The 13,102-nt window shown below is 39.1% G+C and overlaps 1 protein-coding gene across 1 annotated transcript in view; it reads left to right on the forward strand.

Annotated features, from left to right (window-relative positions):
* Positions 1-282: 282 nt before the first annotated feature.
* LOC149283451 (vitellogenin-2-like) overlaps positions 283-13,102 on the forward strand; it is a 30,585-nt gene continuing 17,765 nt past the window's right edge. Inside the window, exons 1-14 of the mRNA XM_089497546.1 lie at positions 283-322; positions 441-461; positions 4,209-4,357; positions 4,861-5,136; positions 6,127-6,288; positions 6,515-6,663; positions 7,393-7,543; positions 7,654-7,805; positions 7,973-8,150; positions 8,291-8,416; positions 8,992-9,195; positions 10,162-10,379; positions 11,034-11,131; positions 12,951-13,075. Coding sequence (XP_089353672.1) covers positions 283-322; positions 441-461; positions 4,209-4,357; positions 4,861-5,136; positions 6,127-6,288; positions 6,515-6,663; positions 7,393-7,543; positions 7,654-7,805; positions 7,973-8,150; positions 8,291-8,416; positions 8,992-9,195; positions 10,162-10,379; positions 11,034-11,131; positions 12,951-13,075 — 2,049 coding nt within the window. The remainder of the gene's footprint in view (positions 323-440; positions 462-4,208; positions 4,358-4,860; positions 5,137-6,126; positions 6,289-6,514; positions 6,664-7,392; positions 7,544-7,653; positions 7,806-7,972; positions 8,151-8,290; positions 8,417-8,991; positions 9,196-10,161; positions 10,380-11,033; positions 11,132-12,950; positions 13,076-13,102) is intronic.

Genomic DNA, 13,102 nt, shown 5'->3' on the forward strand with positions numbered 1-13,102 from the left:
CTTCAATTTATAAGACACTTTTATGAAACATTTCAATAAGAACCATGCAATAATAGCAGGATGGTTGCAAAGAAGTGTAAACAGGTTTGTGGAGGAAGAGGTGGAAATGGGTTCTTTATCTTGAAAATTTAAAAAATCAGAATAGTTGCCAAAAAGATGTTTGCTGAAAGAGATAATTTTTTTACCTGAAACAGCACAATTCTGGTCAACCCAGATCACGTGGGACTCTCGATCATCCTATAAAATAGCCAGCATCTCTAAGGGCTGTCATTCACCTTCACCATGAGGGGAATCGTCCTAGCCCTCCTGCTCACCCTTGCGGGTAAGTTTGCCTTTCTTTTTTATCAAGAATTTATTTTATTTTACTCAAATTGACATTTTACAATTAATAGTTTCTTCTATGCTCACATTAATAAGCATATCCACTTTCTTTTCCCCAGTGAGCCAGAAGTTTCCACAAAGTAAGTCTATCAGTTATTCAATTTTTAAAAAAATAATAATGAATGTACCTACATTTGTTGGGATGGCATTTGTGGCAGTCAGCTTTTGGAGGCAGGAGGTGAAAGAGTTGGGCTGGTGGTGTGTGGCCCTCAAAGCAACTACAAGTTACCAGTTGTAAATCTTGCTATAGACTATCTTATGGACAGTGCAGTCTCTTAGCCCCACTCTTTCCTCACCCACAGCGTGAGAATAACAATACTGATCTGCCTTATAGGGCTGTTGTAACCATCTTTTGGGGGAATTTGGATCATTCAGATAGCTTGAGCGACACACTACAAATCCCAGAATTCCATAGCATTGAGCCATGGCAATTAAAGCAGTGTCAAACTGAATTAATTCTGCAGTGTAGATGCAGCCCTATAACCCTTGCCATTTGCTCTTGATCTCTGCAGCTTCATGCAGCTAAAATCCAAAAACATCTGGATCACCAGGGAGTCCTCACTCCTGAACTAGAGTGCTACCTAAATTATATGCACTAATGAATCAGATGATTTCATTTAAATGTATATATGTATCTTCAAAATCTTGAAGAAAATATGAATCAATATATGAATGAATTAGTGAAGCCAGTAGCAGCTTACTTCTGAAAGGAAAACCTTATCAATTCCCTATTTTCAGTGGTAGACCGAAGCCCAAAGAGGCTCAAAAACTCTATGTATGTTAAAGCATTATTACTTTTGCAACACCTTGACTTTATGGGTCTGTGTGGTTTATTTCTTTAAAAAGTGAAAACTTATGTCATGAATATAAACATACATATAGGCACGTGTTTTTAAACTGGAAGCCTACTAAACTTTCTTCCAGATCCATCAATTTCAACTTCAACTTAAGAGAGTTTACTAATTCAAAGTTGCAGTCCTGGTGATTATGCATTTATTAAAACCAATGGATGCAAATTGGTCTTTGTATTACAGTATTTTTTAAAATAGAGCTAGACTTTACCAGTGAAAGTTTTCCTTATACTAACAAGAAGCCCTTAACCAGAATACAATTTAAAGCTCCTATATTTTACAGTTAAAAGACTATGCTTATGGCGCTGAGCTCACATTTTAACCTGTCCAATTTCTTTCCTACCAGGAGGCCAGAGTTCCCAAAACAGTAAGTCCACAAGGATTTAAACAAACATATGAATAAACCTCAACAAATACTTAGCATGTTTGTGGAGTAACTATTAATTAATTATTCAATGTCATTATTAATGAAACAGTTAATTACAGTTAAATGCATTTGCACTTCACTCACACTTCAACATAAATAACCTTTAGATTCTGAGTGAATTATGAAGTTCAGCTATGATTTAATAAGCAAAAGCAACAGGTTGCACTTGAATGGTTAGATTTCTTGATAATTCCCTAATTGTGCAGGGGCACACCAAAGTCCAAAGAAGCTTTAAAATTCTTATCCCCAACCAATGAAAATCCAATTGGTAGGATTTATGTAAGTTTTGAATTATCATTCAGCAAATGGGTCAATTTTTATGGGACTTAGGCCACCAGATTTGTAGAAGTCCAAAAAGAAGACTTGTGAAGAAAGATATTTTAAAATATCTTGTGTGGTAATGCTCCCTTTCCCCAATAAACAACAAAGACTGAACATACTCGGAAGAACACTGAGTGTCTTCCAAAATATGGAAGAGGAACAGAATTGCCAGTATCCTGGAGTCAGGGGTGGTGAATGGTTTCCACAATGGGAGAGGAGGTCGGTCCAAGTTTTACTCAAAATGAATTATCCAAGTTGCTGAATCTATTTTAGTGCCTTGGATAACCCCTTTAAAGTTTGGACTACATCCCAAGCATATACACCACCCCATATCTGGTGGCTAGAACCTTGATGTGAAGTACACTCATCCCTTCATATTTGCGGCTTTGATATTTGTGGATTTGATTATTCACGAATTTTATAAATATGTTCTCTCTAGGAATATCTAGGTCCTTCGGTGCAACTCTGTGGTCAACTTTAACTAAAAGTTGCACTCAAAGGCCTGGAGATTCCTAGAGAGAATACTATACTAGGCCTTTGTAGCTCCTCCAGCGCAGTTCTAGGGTCAGTGTCTGTCAGACATTGACCACAGAGTTGCACTGGAGGACCTAGAGATTCCTAGAGAGGTGTTCTCTCAAGTAAAAACATGACATTTTTGTTATTTGCAGTTTTTCCATATTCATGGGGGTCTTGTGCCCCTAATCTTAGCGAATATGGAGGGACAAGTGTACTGCTGTTAGGATGCCCTGCATCAAGATCCAGTGTTGTGTAGTGGTCTGAGCACTGGACTCCAACTCTGGAAATCAGGGTTTGAATCCTCACTTGGTTATGGGAACCCAGTTGATGATCTTGGGCAAGTCCTACTCTTTCAGCCTCAGAAGAAGGCAAAGACAACCCTCTCTGAACACAACATGCCAAGAAAACCCATGGTAGTTTAGCCTTAGGGTTGCCATAGATCAGAAATGATTGGAAGGCACACAGCAACAACACCAACAATGCACTGTAACATTATGGCACAGATTCTGCTTGCTCATTTTACAATTAAAAGACTGCTTTCCACTCTTACACTCACACTGTAACCTTTCCAATTTCTTTCTTCTAGAAGGCCAAGTTCAAGAAACTAGTAAGTCTACTGAAATTTTTATAAATTGTCACTGTGCCTATTGAAATGATGCTTATGGCTGTCAAAATATGTATGTGAGAGAGGGAGAGGTGGGGAAAGGGGAAGGAGAGAGAGAGAAAAGGGAGAGAGAAAGAGAAAAAGTGTGATTAAGTTTCTGTGGCTTCCTGACAAACAAACAAAAAAGTGTAAATCTGGGAAGTATTATCAGACACTTCCTCTTAGCCTCTTTCCTACCTTATCAAAACAACAATAATAATACTGTACTGACCTGGAAGGGTAAATGTAAAGATAAATTATATGAAGCATTTGTAAAGAAATATAAAGGTCTCTACAAATACCAAGCAGTATTTAGTATTTATTTAATAAGCATCAGCAGAGCAGAATGTAGACTATCCCTTGGAAAAGAAAAGAAAATAGAATAAGGGAAAGGAGTGAATGGCTGACAAGAAACCTCAACAGCAGAATCCTTATTAGAAGGTGAAGGTAGATCACATCTCACAGGTATATATTACAATGAAAAGATCATGCTCTGCTGTTATATTCAGGCTGTAACCTTCCCAATTTCTTTCTTTAGAAGGCGAGAGCCACGGACTCAGTAAGTATTGCTAACTGAACAAACAACAAACTCCCCTCAGCCCTTTGACTGAAATGGCATCTATAGGAGTCAATCCTTGAGGGGTGGAGATTAGTAGGGTTGGTGTAGTATGATGCCTAGAGACTGAACTGGAAATCGGGGAGATCTCTGTTTGGTTTTGCCTTAGCCAAACTTTTCTCCTCAGTTTGGCCCTGTTCCCTCCAATACAGATATAGTGAACTGCATGGCATGGGTTGTTGTAAAGAAGAACTCATTTTTCTGAGCAAAGGAAACCATTCAGGGGTCAGAGGAAACATTTCCTTGTTGGTTTCCTATCTGCAGTGTTACCGCAAAGGCCAAACAAGCTCCAGATTGCCTCTGCGTAAATAGCTGACCTGTACTTAAAATGTCTGCCAAGGACTGAATCCATTCAAGCCTTAGCTTCCCCACTGAAAGCCTTTGATGCCAATGAGTGTACATGAGTGTACAAAGACTAGAGATGTTAACGGTTCTTTACATGATTCTTTATAGGGCTAGATTTCACCAAAGGGAAACTGTACGAGTACAAATATGAAGGTGTCATCCGGAATACAGCCCAAGGAGACGGTCTGGGACAATCTGCTGTAAAGCTGACATCTGACATATCTATTTATGGAGGAGAACAGGACAATACCCTCATGGTAAGGAGGAGGAACATTTCAAAGGACTAGAGAAACAAATGTTTGCTTTATTTGTGTTATACTGGAGTACACTAGAAAGCAACGTTGTCACAGGAAAAGAATGAACGACTCTGTTTATACTACATATATGTGCTTGATATATTACATAATGCAATAAAAAGGAATGAAAAATGCAAAGAAACATTAACACTTCAGTGAAATAGTTTTAATACTTGCTTCCTGTTTATATATGAAAAATTTTGTATGATGAGAAAGGGCAAAATGTAGCCATAAGGATTTGGGGTTTGATTGATTTTATGGCTGTAATGCTGTACCATACACCTCTATGGTAGTAAAACCCATTGAACGCAATGGGACTGACCTCATACATTGAAATCAGCAGGTGTTACAAGTGTTTCATTTCGACTGGATCATTACATTTTTCTTTATTTGCTTATTTAGAAAAGAAGCACCCACACACACAAAGATTATATTTCTCCCTTTCCCCTCCATTTTGTTCTCAGTTTCTCTCTCCTCAAATGGAAGAATTTGTCGGATTCCCTAGAGAGCCAAGAGATCAGTTTGTTGAGCCAAAAGACCAATTCACTGAACCTCCCAAGAAACCTGGCAAACTGGATGCTTGCACCCTGTATACCTACCACTTTGAATACAACAATGGAAGGATTGAGAATATCCGTGTATCAACACAAGTACCTCTATACTGTTTGAACATGGTGAGAGGCATCCTGAACATGCTGATTGCAACACCAAGGAACCAGAAAGAATATGAGCTCCAGGAGGTTAGTTTCTTCCATATACACTTTGTTTGTATGTCAGATTTATTGATGTGGTAATATACAATAGCAAACCAACAGAGTCCATATGCATCAAACGAGAAGCAGCAAATTACACAATAAATTGAAAATTATTAGTCAGTTAAAAGCAGCAGAGACTAGAGTATCACATACTGTATTGGTATGACAGGAAGCTCTAAATATACCATTTACAAATGTTGAACTTGTATTTTATACCTCCACCCTACCTACCTTAGTAGTAACATGACCTTTTTTTGTTGTTGTTGCTTACACTCAAGTTGTTCTTTATGCTCTCTGGCCTTCTGTTTGCTGTGAAACTACAACTTCCATCATCTTTGACCATGATGGCAAGGGATGATGGTAGCTGAATTTTAGTGAAAGTGTAAACAAGAATTGGAAAACACCTGCAGGATAAATTATTCCCCACGTCTTGTTTACACTACCAGGCCAGAGCATAATGAACGCACTAGTATAAATGCACACCTGTAATTTCTCGGATGGATTTTAAAAAGGCTGTAAACTATCATGGACTTTCCAACTCTAATCACCATTAGAAGTTTGATTTCAAGCTTGATCATCCAGTTAAATACTTTCTCATTAAGAGGACTGCTTGATAAATGGAGATAGGGGTCTTGGGCCCAAATTATCTGATCTAAAATTGCTACATTTACTATAAAATCAAGAGACTAAAGACCATTCTCTATCTTTGGGGTTAACAAAGTATCTGCCCAGTCTTTTTCTATGCAGGTTTCTATAATCCTAAAAAAAACAATGTACATTATGAAAAAATTAGATATCAGCTACAAGAAAAAAGTCAGCTCTAACTCTTAACTGTGACTAGTTTCTGCTAACCACAATGTTAATTTCACTCTGCACTAATTGATATCACACCTACACAACCCACCATTGCCCTTCTATCCTATTTGGGTGGTGTTTGTGTATCCCTTGGTAACCTGATTGTATCAATATTTACAGGATGGCATTGATGGTGAGTGCCAGACTCGGTATGTAATCGTAGATGACAAGAGCAACAATGGGGTCATTATGACCAGGACCAAGGACTTGAACAACTGCAGGAATAAAGTCAAGCGGACCATTGGAATGTCCTACTTCTACTTGAATCCTAAATGCCTGCTGGTAAGAACAGTTTGGATATATTTGCACACACATGGATGTTAAGGGATTCCATTCTCTTGAATGGAGGTGTCAGAGAGGTGGAGGAATGGAGGGCAAAAGATTAATGTCCCTTGTTCCCCCCCCCCCCCCATATGAACTGCTAGCCTCTATCTTTAAAGTAGCCACTTTGGCTCTTGAATCCAGTCAGTATTTGTATTCAAAAAAGGTGCCTCTGTCTGTCATTTAGAGAAACACAATGGTTCAAGGGACTTCAGCCTTTGTCATGAAACTGAGATTTGAAGGTCATGATTGCAAGATCGTTCAAGTTGAGTCAGAGGAAGTATACCAAGTTTCTCCATTCAGTGAAGCTGATGGTACTGGAGTAATGACAGCCTGGTAAGTAGGAACACCCACATGTTTTTTAAAGGTGTTATCACAAAAGTTTAGGTTCCCATTCACTTAAGTAGAAGCTGGACTGAGGAGCAAAAAAACGAGTATTAAAAAGATATGAAGGAATCCCGTAGCAGCTTTGAGCCTGAGGAAAAGCAAGTTCTATCATAAGGTTTTGTTGATCACAGTCCACATAATCAGATGCATGTAAATAGTCTTACAAATGCTAGTAAGTAGGAACAGCCACATGTTGTTTTTTTAAAGACGATACCATGAAGGTTTAGGTTCCCATTGACTTAAATAGAAGTAGGACTGAGAAGCAACTAGGTAAAGCATTTTCAACATTATTTTAAAAAACCCTCTTCCTTTAAAAAGCAAACTAGTATTAAAAAGATATGAAGGAATCCTGTAGCACCTTTGAGCCTGAGAAAAAGCAATTTCTATCACAAGGTTTTGTTGACCACACTCCACTTCATCAGATGCACATATATAGCTTTATAAATGCTGACACATCGTGTTCTTTCTCCTGTAACATTCTTCTAGATGTTAGAGTGATTATCAGGTAGAAACCTGACTCTAGGAAGTCAATGGTTACATTCCCATTGGCTTCTGTGGGCTCGGCAGTGCAGTCCATATCTCCCTGTTGTCCTTCTTTCTGGGGGAAAATGAGAAGCAGATCATATGAATGGCTGCAACTGACTCATTCCTCAATGGCACCTTACTCTTTCCTTCCAGGCAAAAACTTACCTTGATTGATGTCAAAACAGAAATGCAACAGCAACGGCAACAGGAACAGGTTGTGGCTGAAGAGAAGACTGTAGACATTCATTATGAATTTCCAGAAAATCTGCCTCAGATGGTTCTCATTGAAAACGCTAAGCAACAGGTAAAGAACAAATATATTTCTTGTTTTCTTACTGGCTTTACAGGGAATATGTCCTGGTGGCCTACAGTGATTACATCCTAGCTACTCTTTTCTTCCTGCTAATCTAACAGATTGTAGAAATTCTGCAAGAGGTAGACCGCTTGCCAGGCATCCCTCTAGAAGTTGTCCCCAAGTACATCGAACTGAGTCAGCTGTTCCGTCGTTTGACTGTTGAAGAGATGAACAGCATCTACAATGACTTTGGGAACAGACCCAGAGCCAGGTACGTTGCCTGAGCAGCATGTCTGACAGAGCACCTCCCTGATGGGCTGGTGAGGATCCATCCTAAAGGTGTACTTAGAACAGGCCTATAAATCATCCAGTCTATATTGCCTTTATAGGAAAGAGTTCAAAATGAATCTTAAGAAGACTTTCTTCTCCATTCTGCAGGCAGTTCCTGCTGACTGGAATGGCCTATGCAGGCACTTTAAATTGCATGAAGTTCATCAAGGACAAACTGGTCAAAGGAGAACTGCACATAATGGAACCTTATTGGGTTGTTCCCATAACTCTCCACTTCGCCAACCCTGCCGTTGCTAAAATGGAAGACACAGCGCGAGTAGCAGCAGTGAGTACCTATTCAATAAGCACTTACTGTACTCCTTGCAACAGCATGGAATCTAAACTGTTGTCAGTCAATACAAATCCAAAAGATGAATTGTCCATGAAAATCTGGCTCTTGGAATGACTTCTTTCTCTAATCCACAGGAAATACTCAACCAAGTTAGTAGTTCCGGGTCATTTTGGCTTCAGAAGCTTGCCTTCCTGGGATATGGATCATTGGTCTACAAACAATGTTCTCAGGCTAGACCTTGCTCCAACAAATTGCTTGAGGTATGTGGTCCTTGTTTCTGGTGACGTTGAAATACAGTCAGCCCTCCATATCCACAGATTTTTTATCCATTGATTCAAGAATCCACAGTGTGAAAATATTTTAAAAATAAATAAATTCCAAAAAGCAAACCTTGATTTTGCCGTTTTATATAGGTTACACCATTTTACTATGCCACTATATTCAATGGGACTTGAGCATCCATGGATTTTGGTATCCATTGGGGGTCCTGGAACCAAACCCCGGTGGATACCAAGGGCTCACTGTATATGTATTTTAATAAAAATGTTTTCTAAAAACACTGAAGAATTTCTTCGAGTAGCACATTACTAATAAAAAGCAATTTGTTCATTCTTTGGGAACTTTTGTGTGATTCAGACTGGAAAGGCCACTGCTTTCTCCTAAATCCCAGCCATGGCTGTACATTTTGAAGGACATGCTCTCTCATATTTTGCTCCAGATATGTCACTTGCATCCCAATCCTTGGTGTTTTGCCACTGGGAAAAGACTGCCACACATATTACATGCGTTGAGTTGAAGCTAGAATGATTCCATTTTTTGGTGTCCTTTTTTATAGCCTCTCCACAACCTCCTCACTGACGCAGTCTCACATCACGATGAGAACCTCATGATGTTGGCTCTGAAATCTCTTGGCAATGCTGCTCAGCCAGCCAGCTTGAAGATAGTGAGAGCCCTGGCTGAGAATAATAAATACACAAAATTCATCCAGGCCGCTGCTATTCAGACGCTAATGCAAATTGGCAAACAGGACCCTGCAAAGGTAAGTGGAAGAAGAAAGATTCATCTAAACATACTTGTAAATGGAACAAGAAGGACTCATCTGAACATATTAGGAATATATTGTGCTACCTCCACAATCTCCTCACTGTGGTCCAAAACACATTGCAGAAATAATCCCATTTGAGACCTCCTTAACTACCCCAGCTCAATGCTAGGTAATTCTGCGAAGTGGAATTTGGTGAGACATTTACCCTTCCCTGACAGAAAGAGATCTGGGGCCATAATAAACTACAATTCCCAGGATTCCCTAGCACTGAACCAGGGCAGTTAAAGTGGTCTCAAACTGGATTATTGCTGCAGTGTGTTTTGGATCTGAGTGCTTTAAAATAATACAGTGCAAACCAATCCAGCCAAATGGCACACAGTGATCCGATGCCTATGGTGACATGTTAGCCAAAATTGTCTTTAGAAACAGCTCCAGGTACCAGCCCTCTCCATAACTCAGACAATCCCTAGGTGGCCAGATCCTTCTGGCATTTTGAATATCACAAATTGGCTTGAAAAGAAGGGAGAAAAGAAACAAAGAGCAAGAAAAACATGTCCAATCTCTACAGTGAAGGAAATTTCAGACAGATCTATAAGTAATACAGTATTGGGCAAGATGGCTACAAAAAGGAAGCAGCCAAAAAGCAATTATACCCCCTCAGTATCAGGAGGTGGGGCAGGAGAGGGGAGAAGTCTGCCTCTGACATTCTCTCTGAAGGGCATCTAGATTGCCACTGAATGATCAGTAGACTGACTACATATCTTTCTGCTAACCAATTCTTCTTCAAAGTGATTGAAAACACTCACATACACACTTTTGAGGCTTCTGGTATGATCCCCATTAAAGAGCCACCTGGTTCTTTTTTAACCTGAGTATAGTATTCTTTGCTACAACCTGCAAAACTATTGCAGGACAAAGGCTTTTAGCAAAATAACCTTGGGACGTATCCTCTTTCTGCAGGTACAAGGCATCCTCATTCAGATCTATTTGAACACTTCCAATTCTATTCAAGTCCGAATTATGTCTTGCATCGCCATCTTTCAAACATACCCAGCTCTCCCCATGGTGACAGCTATTGCTAATGCAGCATTCAGAGAGAAGAATCCAATCCTTTACAGCTTTGTCTACTCTCAGCTGAAGGCTTGGACCAAAACCAGGATCCCAGCATACTACGAACTGTAAGTTGAGATGTACTCCTCCTTTTATCAGGCAAATCCACCCTTGTTCCTTCTATAGCTGTTTCAGATTATTCCAGAGCTCTCCCAATGCTAGACCCAATCTCTTGAGATGCTTGGCACTCACCAAGCTCCTGGACAACCCGATGCATCTACTGGAAGAGCAGTGATAATATCAAGGGGAGATTTGCGGTTCTCACAGCAGTAGATCCACCAGCCACTTCTGCATCACAGCACTAGGCCATTTCACTTTTAACAGACACCCCATTTTCAGTTCAACAGGGCTTAAGGTGCCAGCAATATTGGTTCATCCCACTGTAACTGGCTCTGTTTGACCTAAGCGAAGAGTAGCTCCTACAGTACATGTTCTTTCCCTAAAGTTATAGCTATCTTCCTTCCTCCCTTCCTTCTTTCACTCCTTGGAGCCATGTTAACCAGAAAAAACAAAACCTAATAAACATATTGTAGACCAAGCTTCTGTGGACTACTTTACACTCTTCATTAACTGCCTTGCAAGCTTGTTAGCCCTTAAAGGGCCACAAAATGCCTAGGCTGCAAAGCTATACCCATCTGAACACATACAGCTTGCTTTTGGATAGACGTGCATGGACATGAACTGTTGTTTCTAATTTCACTGGTCATGTCTTGTTTGTTTAGGTCTTCTGTTTGCAATGTGGCCTTGAAACTTCTGAATCCCAGGTTTGTCCGACTGTATGAACATTACAGCAAAGTTGTTCATTTCAATTTCTTCAGTAGTAAGTATCTGTTATTTATCAAATTAGTAAGAAACAAGTTCCAGTCTTTTAAATATCACCTGTTCTCTTGTGAAAAAGTTAACTCTACTTGAAAATGCAGAATGATTTTGGAAAATCTACGTATTTACCATATAGATTAATTTCTCATCTAGTACAAATTATCTCATGGATATATCCTTCCCGCTTTTCTTGTGATTGTGCAGACACAAATTGCAGATACAATTAATTAATTAAATGATTATGTCTGCAATGTGTGTCCCAAAGAGCTTGGGAAAGTTACTTCCTAACTACAGCTCCCTGAATCTACTATTCAACATATCATTCTGGAATGGTAGTCCTTAAAAGCAATTTTTCTGTCCACATGCACTTCATAAGCTATGCGCAGATGGCAATCAGGGTCTCAGTATATCTCTTTCTTATCTCAGCTATAAAATGGAGACGTGGTAAGAGAAGCAGACTAAGATGCTAAAGTTACATAAACTGAACACAAGCCACCACATCAAACAGATAAAAGACCACCATATCAGTAGTTAATTAAAACTAAATAAATACTAGGGACAGCAACATACTTCAATCCTTCAGTTTCCAGTTCCACTCTATATCCTGTATTTTGAAAATGATTTGACCCTCCAGGGCCATTCCCAAGAAGGTCTTGAGTAGTAAATAAAATAAACTTTAAAAAATTCTATGTGCCATTTTGCATAATCACAAACTTTGCAGGATTGGTCTAAAAGGAATCCAAAAGACTGCAAAACACCTTTCCAGCTCACGAGCAATTTTCAAATAAGGGCAATTTTCAAACTATTATTTTACAAACCCTCTTCATTGAAAGGTGCCTGTCACCATAAAATTGGAACAGGATGTCATTGGATGTCATCATGTGTTTCCCAGCTAAAAAGAATGGACCATGGTTTGGGGATTCTGGGAAATTTTGTCCAAACGTATTCTCAAACAACAGCAACAATAACAAGAACAATATTTTTGTATCCTATAATTATAAATTTATATATTTATTTGTAAATTATTATTAGTAGTAGTAATAGCAGAAGTGGTAGTAGTAATATCCTGGCCATTTCTAAAATTAGAAGTCAAGGCAGCTTACAATTTGAAAAGAACAACAGACTACTTTATCACACAACGACAAAAGACAGGAGCATAGCGCTACACTCCTGTCTTTTTTTCACTGAGTGATAAAGTCCATAGTTAAAAATAGACAAAAAGTGAAAACTAAAATGCCTTTAAGCTAGCTACAGTATTATAACAATTCAAGCCAGCATTTTAAAGGATAATATTGCAAGTAAAATGATGAAAAGCTGTTGTTTGGCTTGGTGGCACACAAATTCAGTTCAAGAGATACATTTGGGTTCCAGATATTGCAACGCTGATTTGTAAATGAAGACTGACAAGGGAATATGTCAGCTCTTGCACCAAATCAATATCAGAAAATCATGGGGCTGGAGCAGGTCTGTTACTGCAACTCTGTAAACTGCCACTTGCCTGGCAGTGGTTGTAATCCAAGTAACCAATCAGGACAGCTTTTCCAAACCTTTTTCTTTTTCCTTTTGAACCACATATTGCAAATAAAGGTCTAAAGGAATCTGAGGCAGGGATTTTTGATGCCATGTTATTTGCAAGGCTATTTCAGCAGAAATGTTTAAGATGGTATAATGATGCCCATTGAATTGCTTCTGGAAAACCATGAATGGTTGCAAATGACCTGGAAAAGTATTTCCAAAGAACTGTAATACAGATTTCACACTTTCAGTTTTTAGGATCATTAACCTGACCACAACATCTCTGTTGTCTGTTTCCATTACAGGCACCCACAGATTTGGCGCCATTGCAAAATTGTTTGTGATTGACAACCCCAGAGGACCACTCCCCTCAAATGTCATCTTTAACACAGAATTAATCTTTTCAGGCACAATTGTCAAGCCATTTGAGGTAAGCATTACATTGCCTTTATGCATT

This window comes from Sceloporus occidentalis, unplaced genomic scaffold, assembly GCF_023333645.1.
Source record: "Sceloporus occidentalis isolate IW3139 unplaced genomic scaffold, rSceOcc1.0.p SCAF_104, whole genome shotgun sequence".
Lineage (NCBI taxonomy): Eukaryota > Metazoa > Chordata > Lepidosauria > Squamata > Phrynosomatidae > Sceloporus > Sceloporus occidentalis.